This window comes from Gekko japonicus, unplaced genomic scaffold, assembly GCF_001447785.1.
Source record: "Gekko japonicus isolate JY-2015 unplaced genomic scaffold, Gekko_japonicus_V1.1 scaffold45, whole genome shotgun sequence".
Lineage (NCBI taxonomy): Eukaryota > Metazoa > Chordata > Lepidosauria > Squamata > Gekkonidae > Gekko > Gekko japonicus.
In genome coordinates this window covers 1,723,852-1,749,337 of record NW_015177011.1, presented here as the reverse complement: position 1 = coordinate 1,749,337, position 25,486 = coordinate 1,723,852, and the positions used below count along the sequence as shown (strand labels likewise).

The 25,486-nt window shown below is 39.9% G+C and overlaps 1 protein-coding gene and 1 long non-coding RNA gene across 2 annotated transcripts; both read left to right on the top strand.

Moving 5' to 3' along the window:
- The first annotated feature begins 981 nt into the window (after nucleotides 1–981).
- LOC107124202 (putative uncharacterized protein DDB_G0271974) lies at nucleotides 982–5,352 on the top strand. The gene is made up of 4 exons (XM_015427597.1): nucleotides 982–1,100; nucleotides 2,391–2,462; nucleotides 4,012–4,155; nucleotides 5,279–5,352. Exons 2-4 carry the CDS (start codon nucleotides 2,393–2,395, stop codon nucleotides 5,350–5,352), a joined length of 288 nt encoding a protein of 95 aa, XP_015283083.1. The 5' UTR covers nucleotides 982–1,100; nucleotides 2,391–2,392.
- Nucleotides 5,353–7,064: 1,712 nt separating this feature from the next.
- Nucleotides 7,065–18,673, top strand: LOC107124225. Its single transcript, XR_001482981.1, has 3 exons — nucleotides 7,065–7,141; nucleotides 8,417–8,509; nucleotides 18,190–18,673. It is a non-coding gene; the product is annotated as an uncharacterized LOC107124225 (long non-coding RNA).
- The last annotated feature ends 6,813 nt before the right edge of the window (nucleotides 18,674–25,486 follow it).

The window sequence follows — 25,486 nt, the reverse complement described above, 5'->3', positions numbered from 1 at the left end:
GAAGCCACAGCCCATCCCTTCACTTCCATGAAGATTGGCAGAAATACATGTGGTGGACAGTGCTGCCAAATCTCAGCTGACTTGTGGTGACCCTAGAGTTTTCAAGGCAAGAGACATTCAGAGGTGGCTGGTCATTGCCTGCCTTTGTGTAGCAGCCCTGGACTTTCTTGGTGGTTTCCCATTTAAAGTACTAACCAGGGCCGACCTTGCTTAGCTTCTGAGATCTGACCACACTGGACTAGCCTAGGCCATCTAGGTCAGGGCTCAAATATATATATGAGCACCAAAAAAAGGGGGGGAGGTGTTTAGAAAATGAGGCTACAAGTTCAAACAAAGCAAGAGACCACTGGGGCACATTACTGTGCCACAATAAAAACAGTAGTCTTCGCGGGACGGGGAATTATTTGCGTTGATGGCTCACAGGATATATTTTTATCTTTTAAAATAAAACACATTGGGGGAGAAACGGTATTCGTTATTAATACCAATAACAAGTGAGAACAAAAGATCAAGTAACGCATTACTAATACTAATGGTCTCAGCAAGGAAAGCGAAAAAGCTTTCAAGTTGCGTCTCAAGAGGTTTCCCTTTTCTTTTTTCCCTCGTGCAAGAGACTACAGTGCAATCCCAAACAGGTCTACTCAACGGGGCTTTCTCCTACGAAAGAGTTCTGACTGAGCACTGCACGGCTAGAAGAAAAACCCCCTAAGTGGTCTGGGACAGCGGCGGGGTTCCGGCTCAAGGGGACGCCAGAGGGAGCCCGGAGGTGGGAGGCGCCAATCCGGCCGAGAGTCGCCTCCCGCCATTTCCCGGATGTCGGCGCCGTCCCTGTCCCGGCAGGCAGCGGCGCTCGGCGTTGTGGTTCCGGGTTTCCGGAGAGCCTCGGCAGCCGTCCCTTGTCGCTTTTCGCCACCGCCGCCGCTAAATCCTGTGCCGGGGAAAACCGGAGCCGCCTCCGCTGGTCCCCCCCCCCCCCCCTTCAAGTCCATGTCCCTCCGCGCATGTCTGTACAACCCCTGCTTCTTCGGGCGCTGTAGAAAAAACAATAATAATAATAATACGACGCCTTTTTGGCGGAAACAGGCGAGGAGAGTCGCGACGTAAGAGAGTCCCGTGAGAGGTGCTTCAGGCTCGGCGTACCGGGGAAGGGGGAGGGGGTTGCGTTACATTTTTTGTGCTAAAATGTCAAAGTAGAGATGCCATCCTCCAGATGGGACCTGGGGATCTCCCGGAATTACCCCTCATCTCCAGACTACCGAGATCAGTTCTGGAGAAAATTGATACTTTGGAGGGTGGACTCTGTGGCATTGTACCTCACTGAGGTCCCTGTCGCGCCCCCCCCATTCCGAAATCTCCAGAGTTTGCTGACCTGAATCTTGCAACCCTAACCTCCCTATCTCCCGCCAGTGGCCAGGATGGGACCTGGCAACCTAACGGAGTTTTCGTAGCCTAACTGGCCACAAACGAGATGGCTGCCCGTTAGAGTTGTGCTGTCCATTCAGGAGTCTGGTACAAAAGGCATGTTAATCCAAAATAGCTGCTCCACTTTGCCCCCATTGCGAAGATTGCAGTAGGTAGCTTTAAGCATGCAAGGGACAGGTGGTGGGACTTCCTTTTAATTGTCCTGATACAAATAGTGAATACCGGCAACTGTTTCATGGCACATATCTGTGCATCCTGGTTTAGTTGCAAGCTTTAGGGGTGGCTCATTTCACTGTAGTTTGGTCGTTTATATGAATTCTGAAGTAGTGATTCAGATGTGTTAAGGGGTAGCTGACTTGACCATAAAGCTACCCAGAATTTAAAAGGTATAATATACAGTACGAATATTTAATGTGTATACTTGTATGGTATTTCTAAGAGAAGACTTTCAGCTGTCCCATAAGGTAAAATGAGAGATTTATAGATATCTAATGTGGTACTCAATCTTTGCAGTGACTACTTTGGCTTTTAGTTTTTGTTTATGTAGGGGAGAGTTTCAAGATTTAGGGGACATACTTTCATTTCTTAAAATCTATGATAACATGTACTTCCTTTCTAGGTAGGTTATTACTTAGCCAAATTGCACACAGATAAAAACTAAGTTAGGGGCTAGAGTTGGGCTAGGAACTGCATAGATTGACTTGTTAGAATGAAGAGCTGTGATATATTTACTGCTATTGAAATTGCATCTGAAATCATTCTATAGCTACAAAATTACATAACCTTATATTTATGAACTAGTTACACATGCCTGTCAGTGTTGCTATCTGAACGCAATTCTTGTATCATGTGTAGATTAGACTTTTATTTCAGCTTCCGGTACTTGAAAAGTCTTGGGGTTGGATAGTTTCCTCATCTTTCAAGAAAAATGTTTTTGATAATGGTGATATTCTCTGTGTGTTTAATAGATATGGATGACAGGCATGAAGAGAAATGTGGAACACTATGTGCTACCTCACAAGAGAAAACAAAAGTCAGAGGTAAGATTAATAACTGATTTTGTGGTAAGTAGGTTCTAGAGAGCATACTGCAGTTTTATGGTTTGGTTCTAATTAGGCTTATGCTCATTATATGGACATTTTGTAAGTTAATTTGTGTGGGTGAACAAGTCTTCTAGATATTTATTTATTTATTTATTTAATTTGATTTCTATCCCACCTTGCCTGACAAGCAGGCTCAAGGTGGCGTGCAATAATAATTTACAATAAAAACAGATAAAATTCTAATAATAAAATATAAAGTGCAGATTAAATACAAACAAAGTGCAGATTTTATAGTTGGCCCCGTATGACTAGGCCGGTATCCCAAAGAAAGTGCCAGTAATAGATGTTCAGTAGCTCGTTCAGTGGCGGCTCCTAATCGAAAGCCTGGTGGAAGAGCTTGGTTTTACAGGTCCTGCGGAACTGTAGAAGGTCACGCAGGGCCCTGATGTCCTCCGGGAGCTCGTTCCACCAGTATGGAGCCGCCACTGAGAAGGCCCTAGATCTGGTGATAGCCAGTCTGGCATCCTTGGGGCCAGGGACAGTCAGGCGATTTTGATTCCCCGACCTCAGTGCTTTCTGGGGAACGTGTGGGGAAAGGTAGTCCCTCAGGTAGGCAGGCCCCCGGCCATACAGGGCTTTAAAGGTCAAAACCAGCACCTTGAAGCAAATCTGGTATGGTATTCTAAGCCAGTGCAGCTCCCTCAGCACAGGCCAGATGTGCTCTCGAATAGAGAGGCCCATCAGCAGCCTGGCTGCTGCATTTTGCACTAGCTGCAGCTTCTGGATTTGGGACAAGGGCAGCTCCATGTAGAGAGCGTTGCAGTAGTCCTATCTCGAGGTGACCATAGCGTGGATCACTGTTGCCAGGTCATTGCATTCAAGGAAGGGAACCAACTGCCTAATCAGCTGTAGATGGTAAAAGGCTGCCTTGGCAGTGGCTGCTATCTGGGCCTCCATTGTTAAGGTGGCATCCAGGAGCACTCCCAGACTCCTGACCCTCGGCGCTGGCGCCAATGGCGCCCCATCGAAGGTCGGTAGTGGGATCCCTGCCCCCGAGCCACTCTGACTCAGGCACAAGACCTCCGACTTCGTTGGATTTAGATACTTCTAAATGCTTAAAATACACGTTCCAATGGAGTGAATATTTTTGAGAGCATTTGAGCCACAATCTATGTTGAAAGTGCTCCCAGGCAATCTAATTCTCTGATCATTGTAATAATTTTTTTTGAGCCACAATTTATGTTGGGAATGCTCACAAGCGATCTCATTCTCTAATAATTGAAATGTCAATTTGCATTGTTTGCAGCATGTAACAAATTGTCACATAAATTGGTTTGATTGTTTGGAATTGCAGCAGCAGAGTACCAAAGAAGAAACTGCAAAAATTATTACATATTTATTCATTTAACATTTATCTTATTAATACCTTCTGCGAGGTAGTTAACCAGCATAAAAATTGCAATAAATTGTTTTTAAATAAACATTTGAAACTAAAAACATAACTAAAATCCTAATCCTTCATCCCTTACTTTATTCATTCTTCAAGAGAGAGAGAAAAGGAAACGGAAACGCAGTAGAAGTAGGTCGTCATCCATTTCCTCTACCACATCATCCAGTTCGTCCACATCTTCCTCTTCAAGTTCTTCAAGGTCCTCTGATTCACATAGCAGAAGCAGTTCTAGTAGTAGAGGTAAGATTGTGCTGTACTGAGCTAATCTTTTTTTGTATTACGCTGTCAGTCATTCAGCAAATACAGACAACTGCCAAACCAATTATAAACAGTAACCTGGATTGCTAGGAAGTTGTGCGCTTGTCCTATTTGGTGTTTCAAGATGTTCCACATGTACAGTACAGCTGCTTGGATGGAGCTGGCCTGATGTTGAAATGAGCCCTGGAGCTTTGTCTTGTGCAAGATTTTCAGTGAGCGCATGGAGTTCTTGCATGCTTAAGGAACAGCTGAATTGAGCTAAATATGTATGTCCCAGTTGTTTATTTGTATCTATAGATATATGCTGTGCACTGGAATTTTTTGTTTATGAGTATCTCGCTATCACAGCTGCCTTTTGTATTGAAGCTGGAGTCTCCATATCTTCCTGATTTGATATACCAATTATCTTTAATCACAGAATAATCATTCCTGTAAATAATAGAAAGGCTGTGATTAGTTTTTATGGTTTTACAGAGAGATTTGTGCCTGGGCCTGGCTCTTAACTCAGGTGACAAAGCACCTAGTGTGTAGCCCAACTTCCCCCATTCCCCAGTCATGCACATAATGTAACATAAGCACTTGCACAGAGGCCCATGTATGTCATGATCTGGTTTAGAAAATATCTCCTTTAAAAAGAAGCAGAGAGGTTGTGGGAACTGGGCACGGAATGTATACTGCACAATTTACATTATGGCCTTGTGTTTGGGGGTGGGGATGTACATTCACCACCACTACTACACAAAAACATGTCCTTGTACGAGTACTGTCAAGTGCCTGAAGTTTATCCCTGGTTGACAGATATAGATATGTGTGTGTGTAGGTGTGGGTGTGCGGACATAGTATAAAAGGAGAAATAATGGTAAAATTGTGGAGCTTCTTTGTGAAGCTCAAATGTATACAAGGTAAGCATAATGACTGTTGACACAGCAGTAATTGATTTCTGGTCCACTGTAAACCTGTTAGCATTTGAGATACTTATATAGGTGTGCGTGTTTGTTGTAAAATACTAACGTGGCTCTTCCTTGAATATTACTGTGAATCTTGGCCTTTGTAAACTATTGCGAACCCCCTACCATATGTGTTTTTTTCAAAACTTTGTATTTAGATTCTCCAAAATCAAAATCAAAGAAGAGAAAAAAGGAAAAACATAACAAAAAGGTAAAACTAAATTTACTATAGGAATCAAGTGATAGTTCATGTATATATCAACTGTATTGTTTGTAAATGAAAGGCTGTTGTATATGCATTTTACTACATACCATGAATCTGATAGGGTTATTTTAGTCTCTTTATTCAAGGATTAAGGCACAATATGAGATGCACTCAAGCAAGACAGTTACTGTGATGTCCTGACCAACTTCCTCTTAGCAATTTCACTCTGGTTGTAGACATATGACAACTTCACATGGGATAGTTTCTCTTCAGACTTCCCCTCATGACTGGTGTGAGCTACAATGTCATGTGAGAACTGCTGATTTGCTTATGACCTGAGCTGGAAATGAATGACTCATTATTCATTCAATTAAGAACCTAAAGGTTAAGAAAATCTGAATTTATAGGCCCAATAATTCTGTTAGCTAAATTAAAAACTTTAAATATCATATTTATTTATTTATGGGAAATAGGCCAACTGAGTCACTTAGATAAATCTAAACAAACCATGATAGCAACTCTGTTGTCGATTGCTAAGATAGAAATAGCAAGGAAATGGAGAAAAGCAACAGGTCCGTCTTTAATGGACTGGTACAATGGTATATGGAGCTGCGGTGGCTCAAGTGGTTAAGACGCTGAACTGCAGGCTGTGGAAGGTCGGTAGTTCAGCAGTTTGAGACCTGAGTTGCCGCATGACGGAGTGAGCTCCCGTCTCTAGTTCCAGCTCCTGCCAACCTAGCAGTTCGAAAGCAAGAAATTGCAAGTAGATACATAGGTACCACTTCAGTGGGAAGGTAATAGCGTTCCGTGCACCTTGGTGTTTAGTCATGCTGGCCACATGACCACGGAAACGTCTTCGGACAGCGCTGGCTCTTCGGCTTTGAAACGGAGATGAGCACCACAACCCTAGTCGGATTCGACTGGCTTTCAAGCAAGGGAACCTTTACCTTTACCTTACAATGGTATATGGACTCATTTTGGTTTGGGAAAATTAGACCAATCCTCGGGACTGCAGAACTTAGATGCTTATTATAAAAACTTTCAAGCGGTCTGGTTCCCGATCATACAGTTTCTTCAAGAAAAGGAAATTATGTCATCCAGTCTTTTCTTTATTTTATTTTTACTTTATTTTTAAAGAAGGCTTTTAGAAAATATAAGAGTAGTTGTGTAGTTTCTTAGGTAACTTTTGTTGTAATTATTGTACTGGAATGGGATTTGTATTATCACACTGGTCTTATTTATCGTATTTTTTTAAATATTTTCCAATGCTATAATATCCTTTCATAGGTGTGGTGACCAGAATTGCACACAGTATTCTAAATGAGGTCGCAACATCGGTTTATACAGGGGCATTATGATACTGGCTGATTTGTTTTCATTTCCCTTCCTAATAAACCCCAGCATTGTGTAGGCCTTTTTTATTGCAGTTGCACACTGTCTTGACATTTTCAGTGAGTTATCTACTACAACAAGATCTCTCTCTTGGTCAGTCTCTGCCAGTTTGGACCCCATCAACGTGTATTTATAGTTAGGATTTTTGGCCCCAATGTTCATCACTTCGCACTTGGCCACATTGAACCCCCTTTGCCACGTTATTTGCTTATATTGATTTTGTGTGGCTTTTAAAGTTATTCCTAAGCTGCTTTGAGTATTTATCTTAATATAGAAAGGAAGGATATAAGTAATCTTTGTAAGAAAATGTTACTGATATTTTTATCTTTTAATATGTTTTTAGAAGAGGAAAAAAGATAAGTTGAAGAAAAAGAAGGAAAAGAAAAAAAAGAAAGAAAAATCAGGACCAGTACAGCTTTCTAAGGTGGGTCCGAATTGGAACGGGTAGCGATGCTTTCAGTCCTCTTCCTTCACAGAACTAGACTAGTCCTTCTAAAGTGTTCATGAAATGAAATACATATTGGGCTAAAGAGGTGAGGGATGATTTGTTTTCTCAAAAAAACCAGGAGTCTCGTGGCCTGCCAAAGACTAATGCAAATGTATTCCAGCATAAGCTTTTGTGGACTAGATCTACTTTTTCAGAGGCTATGACTGGATTCTCACCTGACATTCATTTTATATAGGGGGACATCTCACTATAGATTGTGTGATTATATAATCACACAGAGTGAACTTCAAGAGGGAGAAACTCTCTTGCAGAATCAGTTTATGTTTTCAAAATGACTTTGACCAGACTGATATTTACTGGTATAGTCACTGGCACTGAAAACTCTTGAGTGCTTAATGGGACTGAAGGTTGCAAGAATCTATGAGTCCTTTCAGGGTAAAACTCCAGAACATCACTGTCTGCAGCTGGTGCCAAAGTACCCTGCAAGCAGGGCACGGAGATCAAAGGTTCCATCTAGTCATTGTGACTAATAGCTGTTGATAGACCTATCCTCCACTAATTTGTATACCGGTGCAAAATACGCAGAGTTACTCCAGTCTAAACCCAAGGGCATTATGAAATTGACCATTACGTTTTCCAAATATAGTTTGAGATTGGGTTGTCAATGTATAGAAGACCCCAGCATGGGTGAATGCACAAAGAATGAAACTTGAGTCAAAAAGAACAGAAAACCAGCAACTAAACTGATTTAAGTTAGCAATAGAAATACTGTTTCCATGGAAACAGCCTGACAAAAGGAAGGAAGATTTTTAAATACTACTCTATAAAAACATTATGATAGCTTCCTCTCTCAAAGCAAATTTCAAAAAAGAAAAAAATTAAATGGCTAATGTAACTGGACATGAATATTCCTTTCGTGTTCAAAATGCTATTGTCTCATTTTAGAAAATATTGCCAGAGTTCTTGATAGGAGCCCACTGAACGGCTCTTGGTGCTGCAGAACTGCTGAAGCCAAGCAAGCATGTACCCAGTTGTCAACCCCCACTGCTGCCCACTTTTTTGCCCGTACACCCACACAGTCAACATGGTTCTACCCCACATATCTCTGCATTATGGTGCCATGGGGCTTATTTGTTGTTCTAAGCAGTTTGCAGACACAGCTGCAGTATAACTAGGCCAGATGCATTCTTGAAAACAAATTAATTATTAATATTAGTTATTTACAAAGATATGCACTCATTATTATTCTAGTTCTTAAAAGATAAAAAGAAGAATCAAAACTACAGTATGATCACAGGAAAGAAAATTAAGATGAAAATAAAGAAGAGTAAAAAGGATAAAGAGGTAATGTTTCTAAAAGGTTTTGTAACTGACCAAAAGTGATGTGTTTATTTATATGTTTGTTTGTTTGTTTTGTTTAATTGAGGAAAATAGTGGGGGTGCAGAAAAGAGAAATAAAAAGTAGGGTTACATAACATAATAGCATTTGTCAAAGTCAGTAATGTAGTACAAAATGTATAGGATAGAGAATATTTTCCCTTTCATCCCCTTCATTATAAGGTATTATCTATAAAAGACAATAGTTTAAGGTTTCAAACTTCTTAACTAATCAGTTTTGTCTGCAACACTAGTTTCGTCATTACTGCATATTCAGTATAACATTTTTGCCACTTCTACATATTCATTAGAACCTTAAATAGATAAGTAGTGTGTAAAAGAAAGTCTATTATATATCTCATATCAAGAACCCATTTGTATTGTATTGTATACATTTGGAGCAGATTTTAATTTTGCTTCTATTTCATTACTGTACATTTGTATATGATATTTTCTCACTTTAAGTTTGTCTCCTGCTAGCCTAATACACATAATACACACTCCATCTCTCCTCAGATTTTGTAATAGACCTGTTTCTCAAATAGGTAGTTAATTTTGCCATTAATGCGTATTCAGCAAGTTTATTTTCCCAGTCATCTAAACGTGTACAGACTTCTAGTTTCCATTTTGCTGTATAAATAGTTCTAGCTGCTTTCACCATGTATTTGAATATCTCTTCTTCTAAAGTTTTTGGTAATTTGTTAAGCAGAACACCTTTGGATTCCATTGGAAATTTAAACTTTATATGTTCTACATTTTTCAATGTATTTCTTTCCAATATCTTTTTACTTTTTTGCAAATGCACCGCATATGAAAGAAGATTCCATCTATGTCTTGACATTTCCAGGATTTTCCATTGTAGTTTTTATATGCTTTCTGAATGTCCTTTAGCGTTATATACCATCTGGAAAACATTTTGTACCAATTTTCTCTTAGTGTCTGGCTGACTGTAAATTTGATATCTTTTCCCCATAGTCGTTCCCATATTTGCATAAATATCTGTTCTTTAAGGTTTTGCATCCACTTAATCATACATTTTTTCACTTGTTCACCTTCCATTTCTAGCTGGAGTAAAATCTTATGTATCCATCATAGTAAATGCTCTTTTTGTTTTATAATCAACTGCTCCGCCTTCAGTACTCATGACCTCCTTTAGTCTTGAGACTAATTGATAATATATCAGCCATTTCAATATCTTGCCAAGACTTGATTTTCCTGAGTGTTTATCATCATGCCATCTGTTAAAAAAATCATTTTTATTTCTTGTGTTCTTATCATAATGAGCTTCTATTGGGGACATAAGCAAAGAGTTTGAGGGGCTCAGTAAATTCCAGCGTGTAAACCATATTCTCAAAAGTCATTCTCTGATTACGTGACTTCTTTTTTGTATTATAATCTTTTTAGTCAATTTCTTAATCCTTAAAAAAAAGTGTGGGCCTTCCTCAAGATCTGCTGGTTTTAATTTTACTATTCTTTGTCTTGGGTTTTTAATTCAGTCCACAATCCAGATCGGACTTTCTGCTTGGTAATATAATTTTATATTTGGAACTGCTAATCCTCCTCTGTTTTTCTCATCTTGTTATATTTTGAAGCTTATTCTTGGGGGGGGGGGGGTGTTGCCATTCCATATAAATTCATTTATCTGTCTTTGCCACTCTTCCAATATTCTTTCTTCTATGTATATGAGAAACATTTGGAACAAAAAGTTTAGTTTTGGCAACACATTTATTTTGATTGCAGAGATTCTTCCTAGCCATGAGATTTTTAGTTTTTTCCATCTTAATGTGCTTGTATCGATTTCCAAGTTTTCTGGTAGTTGTTTTTTAAAAGTTGTTTTTTCCTAGCCATGAGATTTTTAGTTTTTTCCATCTTAATGTGCTTGTATCGATTTCCAAGTTTTCTGGTAGTTGTTTTTTAAGCTATTACAGTTTTGCTTAACCACAGTTATTCCCAAATATTTAATAGGATCGGTGGCTGTTGAGCACTTTGTGTTCTTTATAATCTCTTGTTGTTGTTGTTGTTTTAAAAAATTCATTAACATTTTTTCTACTAATTTTATAGCTTGATAGGGATCCAAATTCTTCAATATATTGCAACCATTTCTGAGAATTCAAGACTGTTAGAAACATGTTATCTGCGTAACTTTTCATTTTGAACTCTACATCATCCATTTTTATTCTCTTAATTCTGTTTTTGTCTAATTGTCATAGCTAAAATCTCTATTGCTAGTATAAATAATAAAGGGGATAAAGGAGGTACTTTTCTCCCTTTCTCACAATACAAGAACTCGTGGGCACTCCATGAAATTGCTGAGTGGTCGGGTTAGAACGGATAAAAGGAAGTACTTCTTCACCCAAAGAGTGATTAACACTTGGAATTCACTGCCACAGGAAGTGGTGGCGGCTACAAGCATGGACGGCTTCAAAAGGGAATTAGATAAGCATATGGAGCAGAGGTCCATCAGTGGCTATTAGCCACAAGGTATAGATAGGGACTCTGGGGCAAGTGATGCTCTGTCTTCTTGGTGCTTGGGGGGGTCTTCTAATGTCCTGGCCCCACTGGTGGACCTCCTGATGGCACTGGTATTTCTGGCCACTGTGTGATACAGAGTGTTGGACTGGATGGGCCTTTGGCCTGATCCAACATTGGCATCTCTTATGTTCTTATGTTCTTACATCCCTGACATGTTCCTTTTTCAATTGAAATTGCTTCTGTTAGTTTCCCATTAATTAAAATCTTTGCTTGTTGGTTTGAGTACATTCCAAGCATCCAGAATGTAGGACCACAGCCCATATTTTGTGAAACATTCAGGAAGACAAAACATATTAAATTGTCACTCTTTCTCTGCATCTAGAAATAGAAACTCTGCTTTCTTTCTCTTCTTGTACACACATTCAACTGCATCTATTATAAATTGTTTATTATCTTTCATGTTCCTCTTTGACACCAAACCTGTTTGATCGTAGTGTATTAAAGTCAGTATGCATTTTCTTAATCTTTCTGCCATTATTGTGGCAAAAAGATTGTAGTCTACATTCAGCAGAGAAATAGGTCTATAAAACTGTGGTAGCTATGCATCACTACCCTCATTATGTACGCCTCTTGCCACATCAGGGGTATTATTGTTTTTCCCTTTATCTCATTCATAATTTTTTGTAACGGTATTATTTATATTTCTTCAAGATTGTGTAATATGTTGCTGTCAACCTATCCAGTCCTGGTTCTTTATCCTTCTTTATGTTCTTTATTGCTTGAGAGCAATGTTCCCTCTAAGCTGTGGAGTCTTGTGAGCAAAAATTCTACTTTGTGGGCTACTGGCATTAAAGTTGTGAGCGAACGATTTGGCTACTGCATAAATTAGTTTGCTCTGAAGCCATCCTTCCTGAGCTGAGACAAAAATGTGTGAGCTGGAGGCTAAAAAACTGTGAGCTAGCTCACACTAACTCAGCTTAGAGGGAACACTGCTTGAGAGATTCTTGTATTGTTATTGTTTGATTCAGTATTTTTCTATGTTCTGACATAAACTTTGCTATTGGGATGTCTTTTAAATATTTTCTCATTATTCTTCTAAAACAAACTTCTGTTTGTATAATTCTGAGAGCGCACTGATAAATTGTTCATGTATTTCTTTTTCTGTATATGTAATTTCATCTCCTTTCTATATACCTGTTGTTACTCTTTTTTCCTCTTTCCTTCCAGAAACAATAAGCCAGATTTATATGCATGTTCAAAATATCTTCATTTTAGAAATTTTAATTTTTTTCTGTACCTCTTCTACTTTTAATATATATAATTGGTTTTTAATTGTTTAAACTCTGCTAGTGTTTTTATTATTGTTGTTTTTATGTTCTTGTTCCAATCTCTGAATTTTTTTTGTTACTATCTTAGTTTTTTCTAATCTTTCTCACATTTTTAGTAGGAGCTGTTAGTAGAATTCCTCTGATAAAAGCTTTACTTGCTTCCCAAATTGTAGCTGAAGATATTCCTTCTGTGTTGTTTACTAAAAAAAAAACAACCTCCCAAATCTTTTTTACACTTTTTTACTACATCTTCTTGTAGTAAAAGGGTATCATTTAATCGCCACCTTTTTCTTGATTCTCTTTTCCTTTGCAAGGCTACTTCTGTGGGACTGTGATCTACAAATATCTTTGGTTGAATCTCTACGTTTTCTAAATACATTGTCAAACTTTTTGATATTCAGCACATGTCTATTCTTGAATATGTTTGATGTCTGTCTGAAAAGGAAAGTAAAGTCTCTGGATGTTTGGTCCTCCAGGAATCTTCTAATTTCATCATTCCCATGTATTGAAATACATTTTAAAGTAATTTTCCACCTTTACTATTCCTTGGTCTGTCTTTTTTTGGGCTTTAAAACTCTGTTCATATCTCCAAGAATAATTATTTCCTCATCTTGGAAGTCTGGCATAGTTTGGGGAAAATTCTCAAAAAAATTAACTTTATCCTCATTTGTTGTTATCATGCATATTTTGCCTTCCAGGAATCTCATTTTTTAAATTAAGTATCTTCCATCTGAGTCTCTTAATTCATCTAATATTTCTAACTAGGAAAAAGGCCCGTTGTGGAAATAAATACAACGGCCTCTAGAAAGAGGCTCTGGGCGGGTGCCCCGACCTTGGACACTCAGTGACAATTTGCTGTGGCAACCTCAGCAGGGTATAATGACACTGAATCCACCATTTTCTCCAGAGGAACTGATCTCCGCTACCTAAAGAACCGTTGTAATTTTGAGTGATCTTCAGCCCTCACCTGGAGATTGGCAATGATGGTTCCCCAGAAGGGAATAGTTGGTTTGGAGGGTGGAGTCTATGGCTTTGTACCTGTCCGAGGTCCCACGCCTCCTGAAACCTCACCCTCTCCAGGCTCCATCGCTCATATTTCCAGGAATTTCCCACCTGGAGCTGGCAACCCGATCTCCTTCCCAGCCAATCATCAACCTACCTTTATTTCCCCTTCACTCTTCAGCTTTCCACCCCCCCACACACCTGCAGCCTCTCCCGTGCTCTGAAGCCCTGACTGCTACGTCACATTGGCTGTCATACGGGGGCCACCTCAGCAGCATATAAGGATACAGAGCCCACCATTTTCTCCAGGGGAACTGACCTCTGCCATCTGGAAAGCAGTTGGAATTCTGAGTGATCTCCAGCCCTCACCTGGAGATTGGACACATTTTACCTCAGAAGAGCAAAACTGTTTAGAATGTTACAGGCAAAAGCCAATCAAGTCACATATGCAAACGACCTCTGTGTTCCGAGGCAGAGGCCAATGAGGCTGCATATGCAAATAACCTCTGTGTTCTGACTGGCTATGGGGGGGAGAGGATTAGCAAAATGTTTAGAATGTTAGAGGCAGGACTCAGGCAAAGCAACCAGTGGATAGGGAGACCCTCTGAATGACAGATCAGAGAGCAAACTGACTGGAGCATGTGGAATGTTCTAGAGAAGTGCCACCACCATTTGGCTATTATTTATAATGGAGATTGTGGGTTATGTAAATGGCTATTCCACGTTTTTTGTTTTGTTCTGAAGTAAGATATGCTTTGCCTATGTTTGTATTTTTTCTTTATATGAGTTTCTTGTATGCATAATATGTCAGCTGAAGATTTTCGTGCATTTTGAAGAATTCAGTCCATTGATATTTATTGATACTATTTTTTAATTTATCCATTTTGCCCTGATGTTGCCATGCCCAATTTATCCTTTTCTGTGCTTGTTTCTTCTTTCGAGTTTTTGATCTGTGAACTTTGCTTTTAGCTGCTAGCAAATTGCTTTGAGTTACTTGATGATTCTCCTTCTGTTCCTCTATATAAGTCTTCCACTTGCAGTTCTTCGGCCAATTGCTTCACTTGTTCCTCTGTTGTGATTATTTTTCTTCCTTTTCGTAAGTATACCTCTATTGCAGATGGTATTTTCCAATCTGTCTCAAAAAGTCAAAGTCTTTCCTTTTCTTTAATACACTTGTTGGTAAATCCTGAAAGATCTGCACTTCTTTTCCCACAACCTTGAGTGGTGATTCCCTTTGGTTCTTTAGTATTGTGTCTTGTATTTTCTTGTAGGTGAATTGAACCAGTATATCTCAAGGTAGCTTATTCTTGAATGCAGATCTGGAATTCACTCTAAAATCTGGTCAGTGTCACGGAAGCCTTCTATCTTCAAATAATTCAGAAGTAAATCATGAAACTTTTTTCCAAATTTGACTTCCCAAAATTCTCTGGAATTCCTCTAAAACACAGATTATTAAATCTGAATTGAGTTTCCATGATTTTAGTTCTTTGTTCTGCCTTCTAGATCCAAAGATCCCGCCTTTCTAAATATGTGTCATTATCTTTTTGATTCTCTTTGATTTTTATAATTCCTTCTATTTGTTCTTGTAATTTTAAATTTCTGATAGTCCATCTGATACCGCTTGACGCACTTCTTGAATGTTCTTCTGGTTTCTTTCCTCAGATTCTTTAATATTTCTCTGAATACACTAAATATTCTTTAAGGTTCTTTTCTCTGAATCTTGACTGGTCTTTTGAGTTTTTTCTTCATATTGTTGCGTGTGGTGCACCAATGTTTGTAGTCATTTTCCAACCATTTCTTCAATTCTCTGGTCTTCATCTGTTCATCTCTATTCCTTTTTTCATTTTCTCTTTGACGTGTTCCTGTTGCCATTCTCCTTCCTTTTTAAAAAATATTGTACACACTTTCCATATATTATTTCCATATACTGTTTTCTATGCATATATTAAATGCACAATAATCAATAATTAAATAACTAAAGTATATGTCTATTACAACAAAAATGGGATTATCTCTGGTTCTTATAAAAAAGAGCTAAATGTAGCAAGTAATGAGTGTTCTGAATTAATATAGTATGAATGAGAAAGGTAGCATATCTTCTAATCATTAAGTCACAAATAGGGATGGGCACAAGCCAAATTACGAACAAAAGTTTGTCATGAACCAAACCCAGTTCATGGTTCACAAACCTTAGTTCATGCCTGTCCTGCACTCACGAGCCCCACAAACCTGCCAGGGGGGTTGTGTGAGCAGACACACTCATGCCGGTGGCGGAGCTTGGAGAAGGCATTTAAAGAGACCCTTAAATGGTTTTTGCAAGCCATGAAGGGGGGGGAGCAAAACTGACCAATTTAATGGCTGCCAGCCATTTAAACCTTACAGCTCAGTGGGTCCGCCCATCAGCTGTTAGGTTTAAATGGCTGTCACCCATTTAACATATCTGTTTTGCTCCCCTCCCTGCCTCCAAGCTCGCAAGTGAAAATGCATTTAAATCCCTTCTCAGTTCACTTGCGAGTCACAGTGGCAATGCAGCTTGCAAAAGCCATTTAAAGGGAATCCTTTAAAAGGCTTTTGCAAGTGCACTACATCAGGAACCATGAACCTCAAACCGGTTTGTGAACCAGGGGGTTCATCCCAGTTTGTGAGACCCCGCAAACCTCAATTTTCCCAGTTCATGCCCATCCCTCGTCACAAACCTCAATCTATCACCAACCGAACAATTTTTTCCTATTAAAACTAAAATTTAGTAAAGCAGGGGAGAAAAGTGATAAATTAGATGGCAGAAAGAGGAGGGAAAAAGAGAGGAGGAACAACAATGAAGTAGAAGGGGGGGAAACCAGCCACGTCTTAGCTTAGTTTCCCAGTACACTGATTCATCTAAGGTCTTCGGGGGGGGGGGAATCAATGTTTTCTTGTTTTTCATTCTGGAGGATTTCAAAGAAGGTGTCCAAGTAAGGAAATATATAACAGAGGAAAATAAATAAATCTTGTTTTTACAATGAGCAGACTCTGGTGAAACGGAGGTTTTTTAACCCTTGCTGTGTCACATCACAGCTGAGACACTAAACGCTTCAAACAAACGTCTTTCATCAAAAATAGAAAAAAAATTAAAAAGATAAGAAAGAGTAAAAGTAAAAAATGAAAATAACCAATTATGTATTCTGCAGAGTAGATAATTTTTAAAAAGAGCTTCACTTAGTATTTTTGCTGTATTATTGAAGCTGAGATTTTCTTCGAAAGCAGCCAAGTGCAGTTCAGCCAAAATAAAGTTCTTTGAAAATGATTACATAAACCTCTTGCAGAGTAGCTGTACTTAAAGATCAAAGTTTATCAGAAACCTTGCTCCAAAAGCCATAAGTTTTCGAAGGAGGTCCCTCTTATCACTATATATATTGGAAGCTGACTTCAAACACTGCTGGTAGTCTGCCAGTCTTTCCAATTATGCTCGCAGTTCCAGGAGCCCAAAATAGTGCAAAGATTGCTGAATCCAGATTGATTTTTGTAAAAAAAAAAAAAAAAAAGTAACAGGAAAAGGGACAAGGATCGGTTGGGGTCAGCTGACCTTATTGGCCAAAAGCCCTCCTTGTCTCAGCTGCCCTTGATATTTCCAGAACCCGAGTGGAAATATCCCCCCCCCACCTGTCAGTTGGGTCTCCCCCGTGGGAGAGAGGTAAGGATGGGAGAAGTAAATCTCCTCCTTCCCTGGCATTGTTTGCCCCACAGCAAGAAAGGACTTGAACCTTTCCTTGTCAGGTCACTATGTTCCCTGGAAGTAGGTATCTGCATTTATTGATGTGTAGATGTTGTGGTTCCTGTGTTAAAGATAATAAATTGGTTTAGGATTCTAAAATACTGTGCCGAATGCAGTAACTAATAATCCAGTTTTGCTTGTGTGCCGTGATGCAGTTCTGCGCAGATTGTAATGTAAAGGCACAGTTCCATCCATATCACAATGCTCATCTGAGCCCCATCAAATTTGGGGAGGGGCCATGGCTCAGTGGTAGAGCATCTATTTAGCATGCGGTAGATCCCAGATTCAATCTTTGGCATCTCCAGTTAAAAGGATCGTGTACTGGGTGATGTGAAAACCTCAGCCTGAGACCCTGGAGAGCCGCTGCCAGTCTGTGTAGACAGTACTGCCCCTGATGGACTAGTAGTCTGATTCAGTATAAGGCCGCTTCGCGCGTGTGTGTGTGTGAGAGAGAGAGAGAGAGAGAACTGGCTGGATGTGTCTTTTCATAGCATGGTGATCCGGACCACCAGTAGTTAGGTATGGCTAGTTGTCCTTAACTAAAACTGAATTAGGACCTTAGTTTTCTCATAATGTCCTGTAGCTCTGTAAAAATGCCTCTTGTATCCTCAAAGCCACCTTCAGAGACTTCAACATACAGTTTTTTGTTCTAAATTTTCAGTCATAATACTAAAATGTTGCAAGACGTTGGTTGCAATTCTCAGTCTACACCATCTATAAATTCCACTTTTTCAATGGAACTTTAAACAGTCCATGTTTAAAACAGCTGTGGTACAGTCTGGTTCTGTGGGTGTCTGCTCAGAAGTCTTTGTGAATTCAATAGGATTTGAGGTTAAGTGTGCACAGGACTGCAGCCTTAATCTCTTGAGTATCATGCAAGTTCATACACATCACACAAAGATCTAACATCCCAGTTGTACAGGCATGAATTCATATAATCTGCAGAAAGTAAGTCTTGAAATTGCTGGGGCTCTCTGAATGTAGAACCCAGCTGCAAACTGGATTATGAATGCTTTGAGCTGGTTTTGGGGGGAAGAAAAGTGTATGACATTCTTTAAGGTGTGTTTTTTAATGACTGGCTTTCTGATTTGTAGCGTGACCGAAACCGTGCTGAACTCCTTGATTTCTTGAACTCTGCTTTGTAGTGAATATGCTACTAAGCAAGGACCAGTAAGTCTTTCAACTCATTTGGTGATCCTGCTTCCCAAAGCACCAAATACAAGCTCAGAGTGAGAGCTGGAAGAACCCAATGTGTGACAAGCGGAAACTGTCTTGCTGGGAAGATAATTGGTACCTCGGTTCACAACAGGCAAAGTAAAGAATTTGACAATTCGTCAAGAACCATATTGCCACTTCTGAGGGGCCCCTCATACAAAATTCTCTCTGGTGACTGCTTAAAAATTGTATGATATTGAAAATTCTCTAAAGAGAGATGACATTGTTGTATTTTGGCATGCTGTGTATATCCCAGACAGCATATACAACTTTACCATCAGTTGTCCTTTGTCATTTTTCATGTTAAAGCTGAGTGCTTGAAAATAAGCTGTTTAAAAAGAAGCCTATCTGTGTATAGATATTTTAGTATTAAGTATATTTGTTGTAATCAGCAAAGCATCTTTCTATCTCATGTTTCCTCTAGAGACATTAATACAATACTTCTGAAATCATTGTTTTTCAGTGTAATGTGTGTTCCTTTCATAGTTGGTATCAAACTTGTGGCTGATTATTATCTAGGTGCTAGGATTTTGGATATAATATTTTGAGATGACATAATTATTATGTGAAAATGTAGAGGGATGGTTGTTGTATTGACAACTGTGATTGCTTTCTGGTCTGATTGTCATAGTCTGTGGTCTGGTCTCTCTTAAATAGCGCTATCTGTATAGCTGCATACTACAAAAATCCCAGTGCGCCTTCAAATTCAGCAAAGTTGCACTGTATATCAAACAGACTTGAGCAGAGGACTGGGGATGTAACATGACCTCACAGTGTACAATCTTCTATTTTAGAAGAAAATACAAATAAAATCCATTGCTTCTGAATTCAGTCAAAATCGTAACATCACTATTATTTTCAAAAGTCTCACTACACTACGTACAGTTAACCTGAGGGCAAAGTTCAAGTGTGCCTGAGATTGTATGGAAGCCAGGGTGGAATTAAATGGTGATGTTCATTACTGGGTTGCCACCCAGAACAGCAGGCATGGTGTTTCCTTTCCCTGACATTCAGTGAATAAAATATGCAATGTCACATCTTCCCCCTCCTCTTAGTTTCTGGTTGTCTTGCCTTGTTGCAGTCGCAAAGACCTGAAGTATATAAATATCAGAGTACTACTTAGTTTGAAGCTGAGTACTACCTATAGGACCTACCCCCAAATTATGTCTGCTTCCTAATTCCAAACAGGCTTCATGAGACATGCGTGGTGGTGGATAGTGCTGTCAAGTCACAGTGGACTTAATGGTGACCCCATAGGGCTGGGGTGTCAAACATAAGGCCCGGGGGCCTGAACCGTCCCATCCAGGGCTCTTACCCAGCCCGCAAGCAACTGGAGGGAGGGAGGGAAGGCAGGCGGCTGCTTTTGGGGGGGGTGAACATGGTGGGGGGGGCATGTCTAGAAATAAAGAAAATGTGTAGTGACTTTGGGTTTCTTCGGTGGTCTCCCATCCAAATATTAAGCAGGGCCTAACCTGTTTAGCTTCTGAGGTCTGATGAGATCAGGCTAGCCCTACCATCCAGGTCAGGGCAAGATACAGTACAACATTTTAAAATGTATTGTAGGTTTTCACTACTTTCATTTGGTGAAACAGTTGAAGTTTAACAGAAGAGGGCACCGTCTACCTGTAAATATATTGGGGATGGCATTTGAATAGGTGCAATAAAAAGTGTACTTTTTTTTCCTTGACAGCTGAAGCTGCCTTTTTATCAAGTTAAGCCTCTGGTCCAGCTACCTCAGTATTATATATTATGAGTGGGAGTGGTTTTGCAGGTAAAAATCTTCCATCACCTGCTACTGAAGATGCCAGAGACTGAAGCTGGGCCATTTTGCATACTATGTTTACCTCTGAGCATCCACTCGAAGAGAAATTATGAAAATCTTTTATAAATAGAACTTCCTTTAGAAGTGAGCTCACTTATCTGCTCTATCTTCCATATTTTCTAACTCAGATGAATATTATTCCTACCCAAGTATAGTTTTGATGAACCCCCAACTTTTCTTCCTTGCTTATTTGGCCAGGTTCTCTGTAGGCCAGGCTACCCCACAACTGATGTCACAAAATGGAAACTGGACCTACTTTCTGTCATGAGGGTATCATTGTCTTCTGTGGAATAAGGTGGTCATAGAATCACAGAATAATAGAGTAGGAATGGACCTCGAGGGTCATCTAGTCAGATGACCCTTATTCCTGCACAATACAGGAAATTCACAAATACTATGGAAATTCACCATACCTGCAGTGACCGCTGTTCCACACCCAGAAGATGACAAAAAACCTCCAGGATTCCTGGCCACTCATCATAGTCTCCTTTTCTTCAGCGTTCTCCTGGGTCTAAGTGGTATGTCAGCTGTCCATTTCACCAGCAAGCTCTGCCTCCTTTGATATTATGCTATCAGAAGGGGGGGTGGGTTGCTGACAAAAGATGTTGCAATTGCCAAACATAGAATATGCTACAATGCCAAGTGCTTTCTACTGCACACAATTATTTGTCATATAGATTCCAAATGAATAAAGACTGTCACTGGCATAGTTATTGTTCATCACTGCTATGCAGTCTAGACACAGATTACATTTATGCATAGGAAATACTTAAAACCAAGCTTATTAAAAATCATCTGTAGGCCTCATTAAATTGCTGATACAGAAATTTACGATGTGACTTTTAAAACACAATTTCTTGCATGTGCACTTATTTAATCTAAGAACCTAGCCTTGCAAGAATGTATTGGTCCAACAATGGCAGCAATTAAAGTTATTACAACAGAGTGGTAGAGGACTGCAATTGACTTGGAACTACTTTGTTCAGAATTGCTGGTGATAACAAATGCCCTTCATGACAGAATTTGTTGACTGATACATTTGGGGTTTTTTTAATGTAAGTGGATGCTGCCTTTTTCAGAGGGAGGTGTGTGTCAGAGTAAGTCACAAGCTTTATACCTCAGTGACATGCATAGCTTGATGTGCCAATTTATATGGTCTCCTTTTCATAGAATCATAGAGTTGGAAGGGATCTCCAGGGTCATCTAGTCCAACCCCCTGCACAGTGCAGGAAATTCACAAATACCTCCCCCCCACACCCCTAGTGACCCCTGCTCCATGCCCAGAAGATGACAAAAAACCTCCCAATCCCCAGCCTGTTTTGTACTACCTGCCAAATTTGGTTCATGCTCTACACTTAGCCTGGAGAAATGCATCCAGTGTTGAGAACCAGCAGTACTTAAAGCTACCACCTATATGGAACTACATGGAAATATTATAAAGGCAATAATTCCTGTTATACAAAGGGGAAAATTTATTGATAACCACATCAAGTAGCTTGCTTCAGTCCTTCAAATTTCTAATTTCCATCTGTCCACACCTAGTTCAAATATATTAGGGGAGATGGTTACCTGGCCTGCAAAGCTGTATTCGCTTCTACCCCTTCATGCCTCAATGTCCTGTCTTCAGAGTTTAAGTGATCAGAGCATTTAAAGTATATCTAACCTTGCTTTTCTATGTGGTGTATAGTATAATTTATGTAGCCCTTTCCCTATGACAAGGCCCACAGTGGATTTATACAAACACAAGGGTGGATCCTTCCACTCCATTGAGTGGTATGAAGTCTTTCTTCAGCCTAAAGAGCTTTCTTCCAATTTAAGTGGCTCATAACTCCAATGGAAGAGCCACTTAAGTTGTAGAAAGGCTCCCTGGAGAACAGCTGGATCCAGCCAGTTTTTCCACTGGTGCAGAAGGAAGTAGGGAGGTACTCACCTTTGATCACAAAAAAAACCCCATTGCTGGAGATTTATGGGACCTACAGAGAGAGAAGTCCTGTTTGACAAGGGTTGTAATGAGGGAAGTTGAGCAAAATGGAGTGGAGATTTGAACCTGGGTCTGCCAGATCCTAGCCAGACACACTAGCCATACTATGGCATTTAAATACAAAATTGTTGATCTTCCAAGATGGTGTTACTACATCTGCTTAGATAGATAAAGATGGATAGCCATGTTAATCTGTCTGAAGAAGAGAGCAGTGACTCCCAAAAGCTCATACCCTACCACAAATTTTGTTAGACTGATTTCCCACAAGCCGCCCTCGCTCTTCCTTTCCCCCCGATCGTATGTGTCAATTTCCTACTACTTGCTGCGCGGCCGCATTTTGACCCGCAGCTTCACCCAATTTCCCCCGTGTCTTTTTGATCCTGTTTTTTGAGGGTCAAAAAGATACGGGGGAAATCGGGTGAAGCTGCGGGTCAAAATGTGGCTGTGCAGCAGGTAGTGGGAAATTGACACATACGATTGGGGGAAAGGAAGAGCAAGGGCGGAGCAGCAGCTTGTGGGAAATTGGTCTTAATCTTTAAGGTGCCACTGGACTCTTATTCTTCCACTACATAGATATACTTAGCATATCTATATTCTCTGGTTCAATAAGATGGATTATGTGTTAGGAAACATCCCTTGTTTTAATTAGTGCTCAGAGTTTTAATAAAATATGACCATATCAGAAGCAATATTGAAGGTTCTAACAGACAGAGCAGTGTAAATCAATAAAAAGGCCAAAGGATGACCAAAATTAACGAATGTATTTCAGAGTTTAATGCAATACACTTCACATAGAGGTACAAAAGTGGTCATGTGACTGGTTAGAAAATGGCTTTTCATGTTTTCATGCTCTAAACACAAGGGGGTCACAAACACAAGACAACAAAGAAGCCAGTTCTACCCCAAGAACATCACCTTTTAAAAAGTGCCCTATCAAGGATAGGCCATTAATAGCCTGAGAAATTCAGGCTAGGGAAGCACCCCTCTGACCTTCTCAGTGTCCACTTCTGTGGCCTGATGGGAATAGGTAAGAGAGGAGATCCCTAAGCCAGGAGGCCACCCTCAGCTCCTAATTTTATTTGCACAAGTCTCTTTATGTAAAACACTGAGCTTAGGAAAAGTTGTATACAAATGCCTTAAATAAGTATTCAGAGGCATAGAAAATGGCATAGCAACTGTATGATTGTCAACATTTTGATTTCTTTCTCTGAACCTGAGTTTAAATGGTCTTTGTCAAGTGGGATGTAACACATGGAAGCCCTGAGTTGGGGTTTTGTTTTGTTTTTTTTGTTTTTTCTAATTAATGCAGTTTGCTGGTGTTCCTGCACAATGTTTTGAGAGAAACCCTTTTGTCTGTCAAGATTGGGTTAAAAACATCAGTGCATCCACACTGTCCTGCGTTGCTTGTAGATTTAAAACCTAAATCTAGTAAAATCATTCCAGGAGAAATTTAAGCAGCAACCTAATAGCCCAGACTAGCCCTCCCTCATCAGAGCTTGGCAGCTGAGCAGGGGCAGCCATGGTTAGTACTTGGATGGGGGACCACCAAGGAAGCCAGGGGTTGCTACACAGAGGAAAGCAATGGCAAGTCACCTCTGCTCATCTCTTCCCTTGAAAACTCCATGACTCTGAGGTTGCCTTGAGTTGGCTGACTTGACCGTACACATTATTATTACCTGAAGCACTTCAACCCTGGGTGCCCCATTCACCTTCAGGAGTCACCTGCAGATCAAAAGTCAACAAGAGTTGATGCCCAGTCTTGGCTGCATAAACCATTCCTGAAGATTACAAATGTGTTCACAGTATTCTGTGCAAGTGTCTGAAATCAGATTCAACCACAGTTATGTCCTTTTGAAGTACCATTGATTTCAGTGAAGACTTAAATAGAACTTACAACATCTCTTCTATTGATATCAATGGTACTTAACTCTGGCCTAGATCACACCCTATCCTATGTGTGCAAATGCAGGCAATGCAAAGCTGCTGCTAATAAATCTCATTTAAAGCCCTGGCTTTACGTAAGGTTTTCTTTTCAGTAAGCGAAACTGGATTAAAATGAGGTCATGTTCAGAAATCTATTCTAACTAGAGTTGCATTTTGTGTACCATGAATACACAAAACTGGACAGCTTCCATGAGTATCAGTGCTGTTCAGCAACAGAAATATATTTCTTCTAGAAGAGAAGAAAAGCAGAGTGCACCAGGAAGTTTCCATTTATCTCAAAGCAAGGGATGTAAGTACAGCTGCCTTAGAGCTGTACCATAGAACTGGTACGTTGCTCCTTCTCCCTCTCACCTAGAGCCAGAAACAAGGCAGAGAGGGCCCTTTGAAGATGTCCATAGCACAGCCTCATGTTCAACAGAACTACATATGGGATTCATCTTCACCAGGAGACATTCAACACAGGCAAAATGCTGATTAAAAGCAAGGGCGTATCAGGTTAGGATCATGTAATTGTTGGTTTCACAAAGGGAAGAATCAAAACAAATAAATTAGAAATAGCCTTCAACTGACAAATGGTATGCTGAGAGGTACACAGATTTTGACTGGCCACAGTAGCCAATCACTGTCCCTAATAACCAGTGAGATTCACTTTTACACTTCTTGCTCCACAAAGGCAAAGTAAGCATGTCTCTTTTGTATGTGCTGTCCAGAAAGGCAGTTTTACAGAGGACAACCAGTGGCTGGAATGTGTGGGATAGTCCCTCTACTCCAGCCCCTAATAGCGATAGTGATAATATTTCAGCGGAAGATACAGACTGGCACTGCTTGGAAAGTGGCACACATTGCCTGTCCTGGCTTTATAAAAAGGTTACTCATTGTAGGGGGATTTACTAGAAGATTTCTCTACTGGGTCCCCACTCCACAACTGTATTTGTGGGCCTCTGGATATGCTCATTAGTTTCTGGCAGGGACTGCTGTGGTGAGTGATCTAAAAATGTGCATCAGCTCCAGTTACTATGGACACAGTAAGATAGGGAGGCATCCATAAAAAGGATAAACAGACACATGGGGCTGATTCTCATAACAACTTTTCTGAACTTCTCTTTCGATCTTTGGAAAACAAAATCACAAGAATGAGCTGTATGGAATTTTTTACCCACACCATCGCACACAAAGCTGTCAATCAGTACTTGTGAGGCCAATCCATATGAATGATTCACCATGCACATATTCATTGACAGCACAACAAAACTCCAGATGCATGGATTAAAAGAAGCCCCCTAAGTGTCCATGCGAATTCATCCACAGAAAAGGGCAAAAAGGGTCAATTGGACAGAAGACAAAAATGAGACACACACACGGGGGGGGGGAATAAATAAATAAATACAAAGGTCTGTCTCTAAAATCTTATTGTTACAAGTAAATGAAG

Coding starts and splice junctions, on each gene's coding strand:
- LOC107124202 (XM_015427597.1), top strand. CDS start 2,393: ATGGATGACAGGCATGAAGAGAAATGTGGAACACTATGTGCTACCTCA. Junction 2,463..4,011: donor AGAGAAAACAAAAGTCAGAG/GTAAGATTAATA, acceptor TCATTCTTCAAG/AGAGAGAGAAAAGGAAACGG. Junction 4,156..5,278: donor AAGCAGTTCTAGTAGTAGAG/GTAAGATTGTGC, acceptor CTTTGTATTTAG/ATTCTCCAAAATCAAAATCA.